General features: G+C 41.8%; 1 protein-coding gene across 1 annotated transcript in view; it reads left to right on the top strand.

Annotated features, from left to right (window-relative positions):
• The first annotated feature begins 305 nt into the window (after window positions 1–305).
• GRK3 (G protein-coupled receptor kinase 3) overlaps window positions 306–20,257 on the top strand; it is a 59,470-nt gene continuing 39,518 nt past the window's right edge. Inside the window, exon 1 of the mRNA XM_026060329.1 lies at window positions 306–379. Within this exon, the coding sequence (XP_025916114.1) occupies window positions 316–379 (64 nt within the window). The 5' untranslated portion in view covers window positions 306–315. The remainder of the gene's footprint in view (window positions 380–20,257) is intronic.

The following is a 20,257-nucleotide window of genomic DNA, read 5'->3' as shown; positions in this document are numbered from 1 at the left end:
TAAGGAATTCTTTTGTTTCTGATATCCTTTACAACGTTAAGACTGTGATTGTGGCTTGACTAAAAGCCTGTTAGGTTAATGGCTGCATCCTCCAAACCCTCCTGGGCTTTAGCTAAGACCGTAGGCTTTGCCTGTTGTGGTATGAGTTGATGGAAATAAATGGGTAATGGCATCTCTTTGTGCAGGAATCTGTTACAATGATGTTTCATTGCAGTGATCCTTTTCTCCAAAGTATATTAAAGGTCTTTTTAAAAAAAATACCATTTTGAAGGTTTCAAGTAATTTTTTTTTCTTTCTTTCAGTATCCGCAGTGTTATGCAGAAATATCTTGAGGAAAGGGGTGAATTAACCTTTGACAAGATTTTCCATCAGAAAATCGGTAAGTCATATTTGAACAAAATGTTACTCATATATTTTTAAGATTGGCTTGCCTGCTACTTCTCAGTAAAGGATGCTGAAGATAAATATTGCAGGTGGTCTTAAGAATACTGTAATATAGACAGGACTTAATAAAACGGAGATKTTGAATAAAATGAAATGTTGCAAAAAGGAAGAAGGAGAAGCCAAGCAGTCTGTCAACTTAACTTCATGTTCTGGAAAACTGCTGGAAAAAATATGGTTTTTGGAAACATCTAGGAAAAATTTTATTACTCAGCATGGATTTGTCAACAATAGAATGTGTCAGACCAGTCTAATTTCTTCTTTCATGGGGTAATAAGCCTTGTTGATAAGGGAGCAGTCATAGTAAAGACCCATGTGGTATCTTTTCTATCTCACGTCATGTTCTTGCTAGCAGCACAGGGAAATGCGGCCCAGGGGGAACCGCTGTATGCAGCGGGCAAAGCTGGGAGGGTGCGAGGAACAGTGCTCAGTGCTTCACTGTCAGACGTGGAAGGATTTATCCAGTGGGTTTCTGCAAGCGTGGGTCAGAGATCGGTCACTACGCACTGCGTAATAATTTTAATTACCAGTGTGGATGCTGGAATGGAGAATGCACGTATTCAGTTTGTGTGCTGAGAAAGGGGATGACATGACAAACTGGAGAAGGGGATGTGGAAAAAATGAATTACTTCTCCGTAAGAACAAGCACTATCTTCTACTCCTATGAAGGAGTAATTAGTTACGCAGGAATAATTAGTTACACAAGTACAGGATGGAGAACCACTGATCAGATAGGCATTTTTAGCAGACTTGTATGTTACAGTGAGTTATAAGCTGTGATGTGTCAGCTATTCGCATAACTGTAATATAAAATCAGGATTGTACCCTGTGAGGCATGTGAAATAATCCTCCTTTGGCAGAATGCTGTGTCCAGTTCTGGCACTGGACTGCAAAATATACATGGACCTGCTGGAAAGAGTCCAGGAGAGAGCAGCGAGAACGAGCAGACCTTATTTAGCAGTCTGCTAAATATGACCTATGAGGAAGTATTGAAATAGGGTGTTACGTAGGCTACGAGAGAGAAAAGTGAGGTTGAACAGTCTTCAAAAAAGTAAAAGGCCATTGCAGAAATCATGAGGTTAATCACAAGTTAAGCCTCTGGGAAAGAGATGAAAAAAAATATGAAAAAAACATTTTAGTAGTAGGGTGGGTAGCAAAGCAGTGGCACAGATGTCATGGGGGGGGGGGGTTTGCGAAATCTCTGACCGGTGGACTTTTCAGAGCGGGTTGCCTTACATCTGTTAGGATAGTACAAGTGCTCCTTTCCCGGGACACAGGGATGGAATCATAAAACAGAGGCTGGAAAGACTTCAAGGTACCAGTGGGTCTGTTCCTGCCTGAAATGCGGAGAGGTCGCAGTCGCAGTGGAGCAGGCGCTCAGGAGCAAAGCGCCGGCTGCGCCCTGATTCTGGGCGCCGCTGGCGGAGTCGCGGCCTCCYCGGCTGGTCCCGCTGCCGGCAGCGCCTCGGCGCAGAGTTCCCGGCAGCCCCGAAACGTGCGACTGAGGAGGCGTGAGAATAGCGTGTGGTGAGAGATTTGAGCGCTGCCAAACTCAAAGTAATTAACAGTATCATAGGTTGTCATTAATAGGATTCGTAGCTTTGTAAAAAGGAGGCTGTGGAAACACTGGTCTGAAGTACATGTACATAAAAATCTCATGAGGATTTCCTTTATATTACAGTATTGAAGAGTGGCCTGTGTCTTTGTGCATAAAAACTGTGATTTMTTTTATTCTGACCAAAAGTTTTATGCTGTATATTGCATAGATATTTCCTTTGTGGTGACATCTTTTGGTATTTGCCTCAGTTTAGCTCTTTATACTGAATATTAATGTATTGCTACTGCACAGAAGTAGCAAAATAAATAAGTGGACTTTTAAGCAACCAAATAAAGTCTGGCTTTGTTTGATTCTGTGTGGAGGCAAAAAGATGAAGCTTAAAAAAAAAAATCAATCACACCAGCTTGTATGCAATGGATATTTCTATTTATATAATTGAATACTTTTCTTTAGGAGTTTGTTCCAAAGAACAGTGAAAAATGTTGCAGTTATTTTGGTAAGTTATAGCAGTTACAGTTAGGTAATTGTAGCCATGGAAGAAATGAAGGATTTAATCTGTCTCCCCAGCCCCCACCCCGGCCTCGTTAGCTACTAGTATCAGAACCTAGTATTAATTTCATTAGAAGATTGGTCTTTCCCCAGATCTTGAGATGCATAGTCAAGATGTGCGGAGACTATATACTTTGCTTTTTTCTTCTTCTGTGCTTAGCATAGTCAGAGCTACAAAAACTCTCAGTTCCAGGGATATGAGGAGGTTTTCTGTAATCGCTTTGCTGGAGTTTGGCTACTTCTGAGGCTGTTTTCTTCTGAAGGAGGCTTTAGAGTGGAGGGAAAAAAAAGATAAAAGATAAATGTGACTGTTTTTAACAGAAGACTTTCCATTACATTGAAAATATCGTATTTCCTTACTGTGGCTGTTCATTTAAATTTTATTGCGTTTTCTAGTTTGTTCTTTGCCATTAAGTTAGTTCTGTTTCCAGACATTAGCATAATTGCTTGTGGTAAAGTACCTTCAATTTTAAGCAAGCATTATGCAAAATTCTGTGAAAATAAATATGGTGTGGTAATTAAAAAAAAAAAAGTCTAATCACCTTTTTACTCTTAATATCTTTTGTATCCCAAGGATATGTAGAGGCTTCAGCTAGTGTTGGACTTTAACATGCAGGTCTGTGGCCAACATATACAGCAAGATGATGGTTCCTATTCTAAGAAGTTTAAATCAATTCTTAGTCAAATGTGTATCTTATGAGCTGTAACAGCTGAGTTCATCTTCTCGCTGCTGGCTCTTCCTATGCCTTTATTTTGTCAGTTAAAGAGCCTTCTAGTATACGATACTTTCTCCCTGTGTAGTATTTATAAAACTTGATCAGGCTACATCTTTTATTCTCTTTGGTAAGTGGTGTAGATAAGGACTGTTAAGTTCTTCTCCAGACCACACACCTTTCTTACAGCTCCATTTCATTGCTTCTCCTGTTTTTCAGTATCCTTCTTTCAAGTGTTAAAAACAGGGCTTTGATTAGTTGTCTGGTACAAGTCTTTCTGCTATCATGTAATGAAGTAACTCTTTTCATTCCTGTTGGATGTTTTCCCCTTAATGAGTCTAGTTATGGTGCTAGCCCTTTCAGCTGTGTCTGTCCGCAGTGAACTCTTAGATCCCTTCAGGATCAGTGCTGTCCAGCTCCAGCTGGCCTTTCCACCCCCATCCCACCCCAGGTACATGACTGCAGAGGATCTCATGGGCTTGCGAACCGAAACCTTCATTCTTTCCTTTGAGCTGAAACCAGTGCAGGAAACTCCTTCAGGCTGCAGTACGGCAGTACCCCCTTGGGGGTGATAATGGTCTTGAGACTTCGTAATATTTGCATAAACAACTGTCTGTCCTCTTATTTGCACCATTTTCTTCATGAAGACAATTAAGTTGCTCTCTTCACTTGAACGCAGCATGAATATTTGCAGGAGTGATTCTCCAGGATGATCCTCAACTCCATAAGAGTCACCTAATGAGTTGCAGAGGACACGGAGATGATGCAGCCAGCCAGAAAGTTGCCATGCCAGCACTTATACTATAGCCAGCTTGCTGTTCCCAGCATCAGTTGCTTCCTCTGCAACACCAGCTTCATGGGGAAGTACAGCATGTGTCGAAGCGGAATGTGTAACCACCTTAACTAGTTTTCTTTTTACCACATCCTGTTTGCTACAACGCCAGATTATGTGTTTGCTTTAGAAAAAAGACATTTTCTAGCATTCCAGTATTTGTTTAGGTATAATTTATATATGGAATCCGCTCATCCACTCACCTCATTACTGGCTTAAAATTGTATTTGAAAATCTTTGTGCGTTATGTTGTGCTGCAGGAAGGGCACGCTTGTAAAAACACTGCTTTCGGAGAGCAGTTTCGTGATCTGTCCCAGTCTGTGGGAGCAGTAGGAGCTGTGCCGGCCTAAGCCCAGCACGGCCATTGGGGTGCAGGTGGTACCTCTGGGCAGCCAGGGTAGGGCCAGGGTCTTCTGCAGCAAATACAGTTTACAAGTATTCAAGATAGTGAATTAGATCACAATATTGCTTTAAAATAGGATTACTGTAATTATTACAGTTAAATTCTTTGGAGCAAACTTCTTGTCAGTTATAGTTCAGGGAGTCTTACAGGCTTTCAGACAAACCGTATGAACCTGGTAGGTGATGAATAATATGATGTTGGCTTAGAGCTTCTGGGATTTGATGGTAAAGAATCTTATAACTTCAGGCCAGGGTTTAGGTTTGTGCCAGGGTTCTCTGGCGACTCGTCAGCAGCTGATGGCACGCGGCAGCTTGTCTGCGCTGTTCTTGGTCTCTTGTTTGTTATAGGGAATGTTGTGTTTGGGCCTTGGTGAAAAGTTAGAACACAACATATTTTAGTTGTTTGGGCAGCTGGAGGTACTGCTATATATATTTTTCACCTTGTTTAGTAAATAACTTGCATTTCCATCCCCTTCCCCCCAAACCAGATATAGTTTCTGTTTTATTTTCTTGAAATAAAATGCTTGTTTAAAAAATGTCATAACAAGTTGTAAATATTTTTTTTTTTCCTATTTACTTCATCAGCTTTGGTATAGTGGGGAATGTTCTTTCTTGATGATTCATTTAACTTTCTTTTATATCGTCTTAAATCAGCAAACTCCAAGTTGGAGGTCTTCCCAACCCAGGGTGAGCGTTTTGCCATCTGTATCTGAGCTTCTTCCTACACGCTGATGCCTTGTTAGGGGTTCTCTTGCATCCTCACTGCTCCCTCCGCACTGCTGCAGCTAAGTATAGTTAGTCTGGGTTTTGGTAGCTTTTTAACTGAATTTTCAGAGCAGATAAGCATTTGATCCGCTTCGTAGTTACTTCTGCACAAAGGGCCTGCAGCTGGGGGAGGGACTTTCCTATGTGCGCTGCAGTCAGAGGGAAACGTGCTCCTGACAGTTTGGGCTGTTGTTTCCTCTAGCTTCGTCAGTGAGCACTTTCTGCTGAAAAACTAGGGTGAGAACAGCTAAAAAAACTTTTTTTTTAGGGCAACGTATCATGCTTTCTTTTGCTTGTTTTTGTAGTATGGAGCCATCATATTTCATTATTTCAAAATGTTGATGCTAATGATTAGATGCATCTTGAGTTAAAATCTGTTGAGAAAAACATTCTTGCTCTTCCTCTTTCTGTTGTGCAGTATGGCAGCACAACGCACTGCGCTCCCCTAGATACCTAAAAATAACAGCCTTGGAAAAGTAGCTCCCTAAAGCATTATTGAAGCTATTGTTTAATTTAAGCACAAGATCTGTGTGCTGTTGGCATTTGAACTAATTAAATAGTCCTCTGAGGAAATAACAGTGAAAGAGTAGAACTTGGTTGGGAGTAAAGCACCTGAATTTTTAGCTATTAAATGAGCAGGGAATGACGTAAAATTTGTATTAATAGATCTTATTTCTAGCCACTGGTGATGAATCTAAAGCCAAATGCATGCGTGCGCAGCAGGAGAAAGACATGTAAGAGGAGGGAGGGAGGGAGCCGTGCAGCCAGTGCTCTCCCCTCCCGTGTCCAGCTTAGCCTTGTAGGGACGTCGGGGCTGCGAGGAGCCGGCGGCCAAGGGCCGGTCCCGGCGTGGCCGTGGCGTCACTGCGGGAGCCCCCGGAGGGAGCCGGGCCGGGGACCTCCCCTCTTCTGCGCGGGGGAGAGCCGAGGGCAGGAGGGGCTGCACAGAACCTGCTCTGAAAAGCCTCTTTAAAAACGGAGAGTATTTTTAGAGCAAAAAGTCAGTTAGGGGCATGGCGCACATTAGCTACTGGTGTGAGACTTAATGATTGAAAACATTGGGGTCTTGGAGTCCCTTCTCGACAGTGTATGTGAGACTTGTATCATAATGACTGTACTCTATTACAGTTTATTGATATTAAATAAGTGTGCAGCCATGTAACAGGGAAAATAAAAATTTGCTTTGTGAGGTTTTCCAAGAGCCAGAAGACCGTTTATTCAAGCGTGTTTATTTTGGGGTTCTGTTTCTGACTTGGAGAAGACAGCTGCCACAGAGAAGTCAGACACCATCAGAATTGGGAAGTAACTACAGTAACGAAAAATGATATTTAAAATACTCTGTTAAGGCTGATCTTCTTCTTTCTCTTGTTACTTCTTATTTTTAATTCAAGTTCAGACTAAAACCTGGATTGTGGATGGTTTGCAGGAGTCTTTTCTGAATCTTTTGGACCCATGCTTCCTTGCACTTCTTTGAAGCACGGTTCATAGCAATTAAAAACAACACAAAATCCAAACCACAAGTAAATGTCGGAAACTGTGTGATTGTAAACTGAAACAGAAACTGTTAACGTAAGACATTTTACTGTGGAGCTGTTCTTTTAAAGTGATTCTCCATTTATATCAGACTGAAGTATGTACACTGGAGAGAAAATCAAAATACACTTGGAGAGTTCTTACAAAAATCAATCCTTTACTGTATGCATTTTTTCACAGAATTAGTTTTAGGAACTAGTTTTCATCTTGTAATTTTATTGGAAGCTACATTTCTCACAGCATAGTTTTTATTTTGTTCTAAAATAAACGTGATACTTGCATGAACTATATTGCAGGTCATTTAAAGGGACACTGATAAAGCTGCCTGCTGTAGACTGTGTTTTACCTGCAGGTAATTTTTAGGTGTCTGTTTGTGTCAGAGACAAATAGTGTCCAAAGCCATTATAAAAAATGTATGTATTCATTCTGTTTTTTCTGATCATGAATAATTGAGTATTTCTTTGTTGGAATGCAGTCTGCTATGCTCCCATTGCTTTTTTTTTTCTTTTTCTTCGGCAATGAAGATATTCCACTGTCTGGTTTCCCAGTGGAGTTGCAGATTTTTGTCTGAGCTATAGAACAGGCAAAATATATATCCTTTGCCTAACTTCACATAACGGATGATGTGCACATGCTGATATATATTAGCATTTATATACAGTATAGTTCTTGGAAGATTTAAGTTATAGGGAGAAAATAGTCTTTATCTCAGCAGAGCAGTGTAATTTCACAATATTGGGGTTAGATGCTCAAGAATTCTAAGCAGACTGGAAGCTTTGAACTCTGGAAGTAGGTTATTGTAGGAGAGGAATGAGCAAGTATAGATAAGGAATTATAAATTATCTGAAACAATTTCACTTGGATGTTCCTGCTTTTAAGTTTTCAGCAAAAAATATGTATTAGACAGTAAAATAGCAACCTAGTTGTAGCTGCAGTAGCTTTGTATACTTTCCCCTAGGAAGCATAAATGTAAACTCATTCCTTTCAGATTAGTTGGATGCTTAATTAGTTGCTCAGTCATCTTGCAGCTGTACACCTTGTGGCTCCTGGAGCTTCGGCAGTGGTCTTCTGCAGCAGAGGGTCTCTTGGTGCTTCCTCCTAGGTCCCTGGAGCGTGGGACGTTTTTCGGGGCAGCGTGCATGCGAGATTGCCACCTAGCTGTGCTCAGGTACATTGAACCGAGCTGAGGGGCGATGGCAGTCGGCTGCAGGCCATCTGCAGGGTTGATGGTGAGGGACACGCAGTTCGGATTGCTGGTAGGCTCGCATGCCCTTGGAAAGGTCTTTTTGCAGTTACTGTAAACAGGACAAGGGTAGAAGCGTAGATGCCTATGTTAGATGAGCTCTTAGACCTTTGTACCTTGCCAGATCCTCAGACCATCAAGGAGGGGTTATCAGTTTGGAAGGCTTTGAACTAAAATATTATAAACACATCCTGAGTATATTGCAAAGTGATTTCCATACCAAGCATAAYGTTTTCTAAAGGCCTTGTTTTCTATCTGCTTGCGCTCCCTTGAACTTGCAGAGTCCATCTCTGATGTAATATCCTACTTGCGTACACAAGAGTGATACTGTATAATCTTGATTTTTCCCTCTGTCACTTCTTAGTCAATCAGAAACAGCTGCATTCCCATGAAGCTTTTCATCTGTGTGTCTTGAAACAATTCACAGACTTATTAAGCCTCTGAACACCACTATGAAATAGGTAAATATTAATTTTCCACGTCTGTAACTAGGCATAATAGTAGTTTTAATGAGATTTACCTGCATAGCTCTGTACTACTAATAAAATGGGCTCTCTAGTCCTGCCAGCGCTACTCATTCGTCTCAGCAGGATAACTCAGTAGTAACAGGAGAAAACCCCGGATCTTTGCATTGCTAAGGAGAATTAGTAGAATCTGAACTACAGAAGCTCTAAGTCCTTCTAACTTTCAACAGTGGTCTTAAAAGTTACAACGGGTCGTAGAAATTTGCAGAGTGACAAGCTAGAGAGCTCTAGCTGTCAGTCCCCCGCACGCGGATRCTTACTATAAGCCTTTCGGCTGTTTTATGGTACTGTACGAATATCGGTCCTATAAAGGAGCCGTGCGTGACCGACCTCGCAGCCCCCCGAGGATTCGCGCAGACCGGCAAGGCTCGCGCTGCGGAGCGGCGTTYGGTGCGCTGGCGGCAGGTGACTAATGTGCGGCCTAAGAGCTCCGAATCCTCAAGCTCCGTAGGGGAGCAGAGCAGTGCCCTTATAGGGTAGTTGCTTCTYGGTTTCCTGGCCTGTTTCCACTGAGAGCGTTAGGTGCCGCCGGTGCCTTCGTGAGGCTCTGCGCTCGGATGTGCGCGTGTCTGGGCGCTGCTTGGACAGGTAGGGTCAGGAGTAGGGAAAACAGTTTCTGAATGTTTCTAGATGCTTCACTGACTTCTGCTGATAACTTCTTTGAATAGAAGGGAAAGTTTGAGGAGCGCTATCTATTTCTGAATCTCCTGCTCTCAGCAGTTTTCTTCTCTCCCAGCTGCACAGAGCAGACCAGAGAGAGGCTTTAAAATTCATGTAGGAGAATCATCTGTGCCTTATCACTGCTCTTTCAGGGGTTTTGCTCCTCTTTACCTAACTAAATACTATGTGTATTTACTAACTAAATACTACTGGCTTCTGTTTTGATGTTAGCCATGGTATAACTGTCTGCCTAGATGCTATTTTAGAACAGTTTGGTTCTTTACAGTTGTTATGACACTAAACAGTGCTTGCTAAGGGGGGTACTGACCTCAGAGGTCTGTTTAAAATACCTTCCTGTTGTAGACGTGCTCCGTGGCGTCATTAAGCTGTCCTCTGGTCTGCCCTACCCCGTTTCGAAGAAGCCCTTTCTAAGCGGTGGTTACAGCCTTCTGCGTGTGCGTTGCCATGTGCCTGTTCTGCCTTTTTTCTTCCTTCTTCCTCCCGGTGTGCTTCACTTACGTACTAAATAATTCATAACAGTGATCTGCGCATAGCCTAGAACGCTTCAGAATAAGTGGCGTGTTTTCATTACTAAGGGCTATTGACTTGCATTGTCTTAGTAATTTTTAAAAGTTGTATTGTGAAGAATATTGATCAAGAAAASGAAAAAAGCTCACGTCCTTCATGGGGACTGAATATTCTTGTGATGTGGGGAAAGACCTATTACAACAGTTAACGAAATGCTAATGGCATTTTCAGCTGCTGATATTTGTGAGGTTTGGCGTTTCTTCCATTTCCTCGTGGAAAAAGAATAAAAACTCCAAGTTTTATGTATTTCTTGATGACCTCTAGTGAAGGCATTTCATCACATTCTCTATAGTAACTGACTGGTTGAAATGAAATGCTTCAGTTCTAACTATGTGGTTGTTCTTTAAAAGTTAGAATATTTTTACGTATCTTCGTTTAGTGGTATTAGTCCTAAGCCTTTCAGAGATGCTTTGTTTAATGTAGAACCTTTTTTTTTCTTTCACCTTTGATGTGCTGAATACCTTTGATATTCAACTTTCAATGTATGTGTAGGTCTCCTTTAGTCAACTGGAATTCAGCACGTTGGGGGGAACAAAGTACGAAAGATATGCGCTAAATGTGGTTCAGAGCTAAGTTTTCCCCATTCTGTTCTCTTCATGGGTTACAAAGTGATTTATTGTATGTTCAATATTCAGAAGTGCAATTCATGAGGATCTTATTAAGATGATATGTGTTTTTCACCGAGGCAAAGTCCCAGTGGCAACTGCAGTGGGTAAAGCACAGACATCAATTTTTTTTTTTTAATGATTTACAGCTGCATGTTAAAAACAGAGCACATTTTCCTTTTCTTTAGAAATGCTTTTATCATTTGAATTGGTATGCCACCATTTGACATCTTGACAGCTGCTGGTCCTGCCCTTTGGAAGCGCTCAGCAGCTCTCGGCTGCTGTCAGTGGATGTGGAAGGTAGTTTGCAGCTTTCTCATTTGAAATGCAGATTGTGTAATTTACCTTGAGCATTTTGCTCTAAACTACTCTTCTGGGCTTGAAGCGGAATAATAATTGAACGCTCTCCGTAAGCTGCTATATTAGCTCCTTAAAAGTTTCTACTGTGCAAGCCACTACTGGAATGGGTTTGACACAGAATCTCAGAATATTCCTTGGTGTCTGAAGCGCGTGTTCCGGTTGAGCAGGGCAGCTCTTGCGCGCCTCTGTGCTGCTCTCGCGCAGAGTTTTCGAGGGCTTGCACAAGTCTAATGATTAGCAAAATGGCTGACAAAGTCTTAATGAGTGGTTAGTGATTCCACTGTGCGAAAAGCATACGGGAAAATATGGCTGGAAATCAGGGTTTTCTTTAAAGACGCTTGAAGCTTTCTTTTTGTCCGTGGTTTATTTTCACGTAATGATTTACAGGAATCATTAAGCAAGCTACCTGGCTATTACAGACTCATTTGCGTTCAGCTTGCTTCTGTTCTGGGGAGCTTGTTCTCCTGCAGCCACCAGCGCTTTCTTGTCAAATATAATTCATTCTTTTCCCCTGCTCTTTCTGCACAGGGTTACGTTTTAATTTGTTACATTCACTTTTCATTAAAATAAGGTATTGTATGTGAGGCTCTATTAGAAAAATAGTTTAAAGACAAATAACTCCTATTGGAAGGAGAAGTAGTGAAATCTGTGATGCCTTCCGTGCTGCGAGGCTTTCCGTGGCTTTGTGCGCAGACAAAGCTCCGATTCCTATGCAGATGAGCTTCCCTGGTAGTAGCAAGTCTCTTTGTTCCTGAAAAATTGTTGGTTCTCTTAATTCTGGAGCGTTAGGTGGTCTTAATTATCCTGTGCTATGGCAACTGAGCGTGTACATGATACAGAACAAGATTTTGAACTTGACTGGATATTCTGTAACAACTGTAGGCTGGTTAGAATTACTATTTTTATGTGGTTTAATAATAATAGACCTTTATTCCTAATTTTATGGATCAAAAACCCAGATCCGTTACTGGTATTCATGGTGCGCTTGTTGCATTATTTGAGACAAATGAAATGAAATGGGATAAAACACTAGATGGTATACTGGGAGGAATAGTCCTGGAATTTTCCATCGGAAAGGACAAGTATGATCCCTGTTTTTTATGATACAGGCTCTCTGTTGTACAAAGGCTGCAGATTACACTAGTGAAGGCCTTAAAATTGTTAAATGGCTTATCTGTGTTGTTTCACTGAGATGCAACAAGACCTTGCTTCCAGCTGAAGATGACTTCAGATGGTGCAGTTCAGTTTAAACACAGATTTGTACTGATTTCACTGTAACGCCTGAGTTCAGTTTTGCTGTTATTACGTGCTTACAGCCGTGCAGCTTCCCTGGGAGCGCCACGCCAGCGCTGCGCTGGAGGCAAGGCGCGGGTGCTCACGCCGCCTGCCTACGTCCGTCGGGCCACCTTCCTCCAGCTCCTTTGCTCTCTTGTCCAAATCCAGCCAGATGGGAAAGATCTGGCGCAGGAGTCACGAGAGAGACCTGTGAGTGCCCTAAATGAGGAAAGACGCTGCGTTAGGCGGCTGAAAGCCCAAGCGGTCGGTGCCAGGAGCAGCCCGAGCGGTGCCCAGGCGCCCGCTTCGTCCAAAGCTGCTGAGAATCGGAGGAGCCTCTAGCCCTAATCCGTAGGGAGCAAGTCTCTGTTGATTCCCGTGCGCATGTAACTGCTTATTTGTTTTTCATTATTCTGTATTTATGTACCGCACGTTTTGATAGGGCTTGGAAGCAGCTTGATATTTTTGTTTTCTAATTTGGTATTTTGCCTGCTATAAAGAGTCGGCATCAGCATTTTGGACCGAATTCAGGTCTGCTGTAAATAGATGCAGCTTCCTTTCAATCAGTGATATTGTGAGTCCTCATATCAGGACTAAATGTGTCTTTTTTTAGCTGTGCTGTGTCACCTAGTGACTTCTGTTCATCTCTGCTTTAATAGTGTTTTTATTTACTCCTTTTAAAAGGGTGTTTGAATCCAATACTAATAAAATCCTGGTTAGGAATGGAGTAATTTTCTCCAAGATTAGTTTTATTATGGAGTTCCTCATTAAAATATTTTTTGACTATTCTCTACTATTAATTAATTGATGTTCTGCTGAAGATCGTGATACGGCAGCATGAATGAAGAGGTAAGCTTTAAAATGTCGGGAAGTCAGAAGGACAGAATTGGCCCCTGGGGCTTAGCGGCRGTTTTGCAGAAGCCGTCGTCCTGTTCATGATGGGCAGGAATACGCTGGAGCTTCTTCCCGGCCTGGCACCCTCTGTCACCCCCAAATTCTGTTCTTGGTCTCTAAAGAGTGTCTGGTAGTAGCTGATTCTGCCTTCCCCCTTTTCATCTTCCACATAACAGGTGCTTTCCAGCATGTTAAAAATACATCCTGCTTTAATAACACTAATAATAGGGCAGGAAAATTATAAGCAACTTTGAAACTTCTGAGACTTGCGTAAAACTGGTGTTTGCAGAGGTTTGAATTAAGAATTTGATAGAGGCAGATGAAGTGCGTTAAATGAATAAACGTGGCAGGCGGGGATGGTGCGGGCAGAGCTCCGGGCTGGCGGGACCCAGGCGTAACCGCGGCTCCCCCGGCCCGGCAGGCGCCTGCCGGGAGACCGGCAAGGGACCCCGTGTCGCACCACGTGGGCTTGTTTGCCTTGCTATAATAAAATAATGTCAGTTGTAATCAGCTTGTAAACATAGTGTCACTGGCCAGGTCGGGTTTAATAGAATTGCACGGGGGAGTTACTAGCTGTATTTCTGTTCTCAGCCGCAGCTACATACGCCCAGAGTCCGGCAGTAAGAAATACTGAAGGAAATAAAATCCAGGCCTTATTGAATTTAGGGCAAGTCTTGGCATTGACTTAAGAGTCAGGATTTCGTGCAAAACTTTGAAATCAAGTTAGAAAAATTTAATTATTTGAGATAAAAATTAAAGTAATTTTTTTTTGTTCAGCAGAGATGGGTTAACTCTATTCGCTTCCCCTGCCTCCCCCCAGGCTTGCGAAGCTGCCTGTGTCTGGTGGGGGGACGCTGTCTGGGAACGGCCCTATTAATTGAATAGTCCCAGACTTTCTCTGCTGAGTCTTCTGGTGCTCAGCTCATCTCCGATAGCTCCTCATCTCTTCTTGAGTATCGAGTTGAGACTGCGCTATGAAGTTCAAGCTTCTTTCCTTATCCCTCTTTGAAAGATATTTTTGTCTTGCTTATTGGATTTACGGCAACTAATGGCATTTGACAAACTAAGCTGTTTGAGATTGTTCATAAAAACAAAATAGGAAGAAAATACTGTCCAGAGGCTGGGGTATGAGAAGATTATTTTGAAAGTGGAGGCATGGAGCTAGCTGTTCTTTCACACCCATGTATGTTATTGATATGATCCATCACTTTGGTGTTACCAGAAAAAGCTAAGAAAAAAAAGAAGAGTTTTTTTTTTTTTATAAACTGCTATAGATCCAGTTGTATAAATTATGTAGAAAAGAAGAAGAAATCTTTAAAGCAAAAAGCTGTCAACATCTTTATTTCATAAATAATTGCTGGTTCCTTTTATCTGTTACTTACGCTATCAATTTTTTTAATTCCTGCTTTCTGTTCTTTGTCTTATTTTTCAGTATGTAGTTAACTCTTCTTATTGTGCTTTTCATCTGTTCTACTTGAACTTCTCAAAACTACTGTCACTTATCCAGTGTTACTTCTGTCAGTTAGTTTTGCTATTATCTGAGAGCTACAGTTCCTGGCTGATAATTTTTCGCTCTGTCTAGAACACCTGTAAGAGAAGAACTATCCTAATGCTGCAATGGAAATGCAAAATCCCATGTTACAACGGAAGGACAAAACAGAAGTGTTTTTCATACTGAGAGCATTATATTCTAATTGGAATTGTTGTTTGAATTTAGGACACAGTGAAAAGATAAAAGTTTAAGTATGCTGATAGCTGATGACATTGATTCTATAATCAGACCAGCTGTAAATGCAAAAAGAGGAATGAGCAGTATGTTTGCATTTGAAGTTACGCTGTAAAAGAACAACTGGTTTAAGGTTAGTCATTCAAAATTGTTATATATATATATATATATATATAAAAAATATATATATATAAAAAAAAAATAAAGGAATAAGACCTCTTAAATGAAGAATTCACCCACCAAGTCTTTTTGAATTTTTTTTTAATATTTAGGTTTTTTAGATTCTTTTGAACACTACTCTTGATTATGCAGAGTGGCGCTTCTGATTCTATTTTCCTGTATTGTAAATTTTTAGTGAATTAATTACAGGTCACTACAAACAGTTGATAAACCCATGACTGGGCAATCTGTTTTTGTTTCTCAGCTTCCCCAGTGGTTTTTTTTTTCCTTAATATCTCAGTTCTCCAGGCTCCACAGGAGTCATCCTGTCTTTATCAGATCTGCCTTTTACAGCCCCCACATCCTTCTTCATTCCTTGTCCCTAAACATCAGCCGCGTTTCCCGAATCTCTCTCAGCCTCTGATCAGTTATCCCTCGCAATACCTCCTTCCTGCAGACCTCCCTCCTTCCTGGCACCGTGGCGGTGCCTTCCCCCCTGCCAGCCCGGTGCGGAGCGATCCTGCTCTCGTCGGGCCTCGGGCAGCGTTTGCCCTCATGCTGTCGGTCCGGGTCCTGCTGGCACTGCCGGCTTCCCGCAGTGTCCCGTTTCCTCCCGTGCAAACCGGCACTTGGCAGCTCTGCACCCGGGCAGGATGAGGGGCTGGGCTCGAGAGAAGATGTCTCAGTTGACACCTTTTCCCCCTGTTTTCATGAAACAGGTTTAAAAAAAATACATTAATCACAAGAGTCCCAATTAATTATAAGGAATTCCAACACTCCGCTTCCCAAAATACAACCTGTTGAAGAGAAGGATTGAACTGGACTCCCACTGCACTGCTCATGATACGTGTGTTGCTGGTAACTTTAAAAATGGCAGTCAGGGTTGCCTGATTAGGATGCATGGAGAAACTCTGACAGAATATGATTCGTGTCAATCAAATGCAAAATGATCTGTTGCACTCTGGAAGAAGTGAATTTCCCCAACTGTAATGTAATAAAAAGGCTATCTAAATTCAGACTCCAGCACCTGATCTCACTTTACTGAAGGCAGTTGGCCAAACTCCCATGCAGTATGAGCAATTATGTTGTTAATTTGCACTACAGAAGTATTAATGAACTCTGCAGCTGCCTATCCAGTTTCGGTTTTAGTGCATTTTTCCGGTGTTGAAGCCACCAGACAGTATTTCTGCTGCTGGTACAGATGCTGTCATATAATAGCAAGAAATGCAGTCTTGCAGGTATGCAAAATATATACGTTCCAGTGGTAAGGTATGGATCTTAACTAAAAGTTGCATGGAAAGCCTGTGGGGTGAAATAACCTGGCATTTGATTTCAGGGCAGTGCATGTGTGTCTTTTTCTAGGCTGTTGCTTAGAAAGCTTACGATATACAGTGCTTCTTGTGGTTTCATTATAATATATCTTTTTTAAAAAAATAGAAACCTTTCTTTCAAAGGAAATTGGTTTATGTGAAATGCGCCACTTAGGTTCTGGAACAAGATGCAGTGCCTGTTACATTATCATCTTATGTCCTCGACAGGTACTGAGCTTGGATTAGCAAGTTTTACACAGTAAAATTCATCATCCCTCAGTTTGTAAAAATGGTGTCCTAAGGAATAGTTTTTTTAATGACTATATAAATTGCATGTTTATATTCAATATGTTTTAATATACATATGTGAATACTCCTAGTCAATAGGTCTTCAGAGGAAGCTTGAAAAGTCTGTTTTTGTATCAWCCCAACCGGTATTAAACAACATTTCTTAATAGCGGATGTACTTCCCTACCCTCCCACCCCTCCGAAAGAAAATGGTGAATAGCTGATAAAAGCTGATGCTCTAATTTGAGAGTTAAAGATTCCCCAAGTGTTAGAATATTATTATTCTAAGTACCTGGATGTTACTGACTTTTTTTCAAGTGTTTTTTCTATCACAACTCTTAGAAAATTGGTCTTAATTATTTCTCTTGCTCTGCGATAATTTCCACGAGATCTCCTGCCGTAGCAAAGCCCCTGTGCCATGCTCCGGAGCAGAGCGGAGCGGACCCTGCTCTCCGGACCCGGCGCGCCGCCCCGCCGGGGGCCCTTGAGCCCCCTGGTTTCCTCTCCTGCCCCGCTGAGCCTGAAGACTCACCGTGTCTTTGTTTCTACAATACCTTCCCAGATGTCCTGTGTATCCTAACAGGGAATAATTCGAGCACTGGTTCCCTCACAGAGAAAAGGCGTTCCATGCTGTAATTGGCTTTACTGTTGTACTTTTTTTTTTTTTAACAGTCTTGCATTTTAAAATACTGCTGTAATAATTCTGCCCATCTTTAATGGAAACTGTAAAGCATCTGTAAAAGTATCTTGCTTCTCCTTGTTTTAGGTGTCTCCAGTTTTTGCATAGCAATGCAATTAAAAAAGAAAAAAGACTCAGGAAAGGTCTATATAAAGCAGACARCACAAGGCTATTCCTCCTTGTTGGCTCTTCCTGTGAACCTTTTATTCTGTGATGGTTAAAAAGTTTGGAAAATATTAAGGAGGGCTAAAATGTTTGGTATGGCATTGTTAAAAATTCGTGTTGCTGTATTTTCGCACTCCTCCCACAGTTGCCTTTGTGGGTTTTTTTTGTTTGTGGGTTTTTTTGGTCAACAGCCAGTAGCTGGGAACGTGCCAGGGATTCTTCTTTGACTGCATTCATTTCTGTTTGTGCCACTCTTTAGTCTCTTAATTACATGACTGTCATCTTTCTTGGTTCATTGTCCAAACAAAAGTTCAGTTAATTCAGCATTATTTTGCTCTGTATTGTCGATGTTTTTGATCACGTGTAAAATAAGAGTTAACAAATTACTTTTAGTTCCATGAAGCGCATAGTTGGGAAACTCAGAAGTATGAATTTAAAAGAATTTTTGTCATTTTCAGATTCACACCAAAAGCTGGTTTCTGCCGTGTTTACCGTGCAGACAGGCGAATGCGGGAAAGCTTGCGCTCTCTAGAAATAGTAATTTACCCGTGTTTCAGGCGAGGGCTTGGTCGTCACCTGTGGACAGACGAGGGGTGACGTTATCGTCGAGGCTTTCAGAGGAGCAGCTTTGCGCTGGCGGGCGCCTGGCTAGGCGTGCTGCCCCGGGGAGAGCGCTGCGCTGCCCGCTGGGCGCCGCGTGGCTGGCCGGGCAGGCTGCTCCCGGCACGCGCAGCGCCGAGCACGGCGCCGCTCTGCTCCCTAACACCGGGCGACTTTCTTAAGGATACGTCCAGTGAAATACAAGCTAAGGCAAGCCTTTGAAAAGAAACAAACCGCCATACTTGCAGATTGCTTTTAAGGATCGGAGAACGTGTATGTTTTTGAAATACTTGTTTACAAAATATTTCAAGAATGATTTCTTTTTTTGAGAATAACTGCAAAACTTGGAGAATCTCATAAGAGGGGGAAAAAAAMCCCTCTTGATCTAGTTAGACTTCTGTCCTCATTTTGAGAACAAAAMCCAGTTTTTATAGTCTTCAGAATATCATCCTAATCAGCTAAAGTAATCAAGCAGAGTATTGCAGATCTCCGGTCAGAATCGCAYTTTTTACATCCTGATTATGACCAAATAAATCAAAGGGGCCCCAGTGAAACAGAGCTCTTATATTATGAAATTTAACTTGGGATCCAGATGAAGCTATAGAGAAACCCTATCAAGAGGCTGATAAATCACTTCCAGTTCATGTGAATTAACACTTTTGTTTGCCTGATTAGTGATGCTTCGTCCACCGTGATTAATRGTTTTGCTTATGAGTAGTTTGCAGTTTTTTTTCTGTAGGTCTTTGATAAAATTAGACAGTAGGGAGTTGAAGCACATGATTTTCATAACTGACTATTAAATGCTTTTCTATATGCAAAACTTTACCTTTTTTAACTTTACACTTTTTGGTGTCCTCTGTATCAACCCTTACACACACTGAAAACATGCGGATCAGTTTGGTATGTTTACTTGATGTTAAATGATGCAGTATGTGAGAACAATTTTTCTTCCAAGAAGCATTTCAGTCAATAAACAAAGGAAAAGAAAAAAGGTTTTCCTGTATGTTATGAAGTTGAGATGATTATTTGTAAAAAAACAAAACAAAACAAAAAAACCCAGATTTTTATTTAACTAGATGTCATCTCCTTCCTCCCCTGTGGCATCACAAATGCAACATCCAGTGGAAACTTGGGTTTTTGAAGTATCATAGCTAGTTGATGAAAGACAAAGGAGATGTACAATATTTACAGAAATATTTTTAATTTATAGACAAACAAAGCAACCTTTGCTTGTAGATCTCTGGTATAGATGCCACCTTGCCTTTTGGCAAGAAACCTACTGCAACGTAATAGTTTCTGAGTATATTACAAAGAGTATACTGTATTATAGCAATTCCCAAACTTTTTATGTGATGAACCACATCTTTTATGGACTGTGCTTAAACTATTTTCTTCCTCATCTCTGATTTGCATGGACATCTTCCAGTCCCCAAATGTCCTTTATTTACTGTTATTTACTTTACCTGGGCACAGGAGGTTAGGGAAGGGTTTGCTGTGGCAGGGAAGCAGTGGCCTGCGCTGTTTGGCGGAGGCTGGCCGTGCTCGGGTTCCTATGGGCAGGAGAGAATTCCCCGTTCATTGCAAAGACTTTTTGGAGAACAATAACGTAACGTCTGAGATGTATGATGGTCCTAGAATTTCGTGATGAGTTTACTAGTGATTGAACATTTATGAAATTGCAAGAAGCAGCATATTCAAATACGAAGGTGTTCTTATTTTTCTGCGCCRTTGAATTTAATTTTTAAGGCTGCTAAGACGCAGTGTGCTTGCCAGCTGAACGTCCGCGAGGAGGCCAGACGGGGCTTTGCCCGGCGGCGTGGCTGCGGTGGAGACGCTGCCGCTTCCCCTGCGCCTTCCCTCCACGGAGCCTCCCCGCTTTGGCGTCGCGGCACGTGCGCGCCTGGCGCTTCGTTGGATGTTTTGTGGTGTACAGATATTTTTCCTTCTCAGAATGATTTTTTTCGTGGACCGTTTAAGTTGAAATTCGGCATATGGGGAACTGTAGCTGCTTTATCAGTGGTAACTGCCGTAAATCGCTCTCTCTACAGAATGTGGCAGTGCAGCTTTGCGCCTTCAGAGGCAGCCAGGTGACGTGGTCAGAGTTCTCACCTCTCTTTCCTTCTCACAAACGGACGTTTTTGTTTGATGTTCTGGTTCGTTAACTGTAACACAGGGACATCCATTTGAACGCTTTGACCCACAAATGTTTTAGAAATGTGGGTTACGTATTTATTAGTCAGAGGATGCACTTTCCTCAACACTATTGTGGTTCAATAGCAGAAGCCTAGTACTTGATCTGTCAGGCTTCTGCCTGTGTCCTGCCTCTTTCAGAAATATCTCCTTTCTTCTCTCATGCCTTTCTCACTGGACGAAGGGGAAAATCTGAAT

This window comes from Apteryx rowi, unplaced genomic scaffold (genome assembly GCF_003343035.1).
Source record: "Apteryx rowi isolate R43461 unplaced genomic scaffold, aptRow1 scaffold_168, whole genome shotgun sequence".
In the NCBI taxonomy this organism is placed as follows: Eukaryota; Metazoa; Chordata; class Aves; order Apterygiformes; family Apterygidae; genus Apteryx; species Apteryx rowi.
The sequence above is the reverse complement of the archived record's forward strand: the minus strand, read 5'-3'. Positions and strand labels throughout refer to the sequence as shown.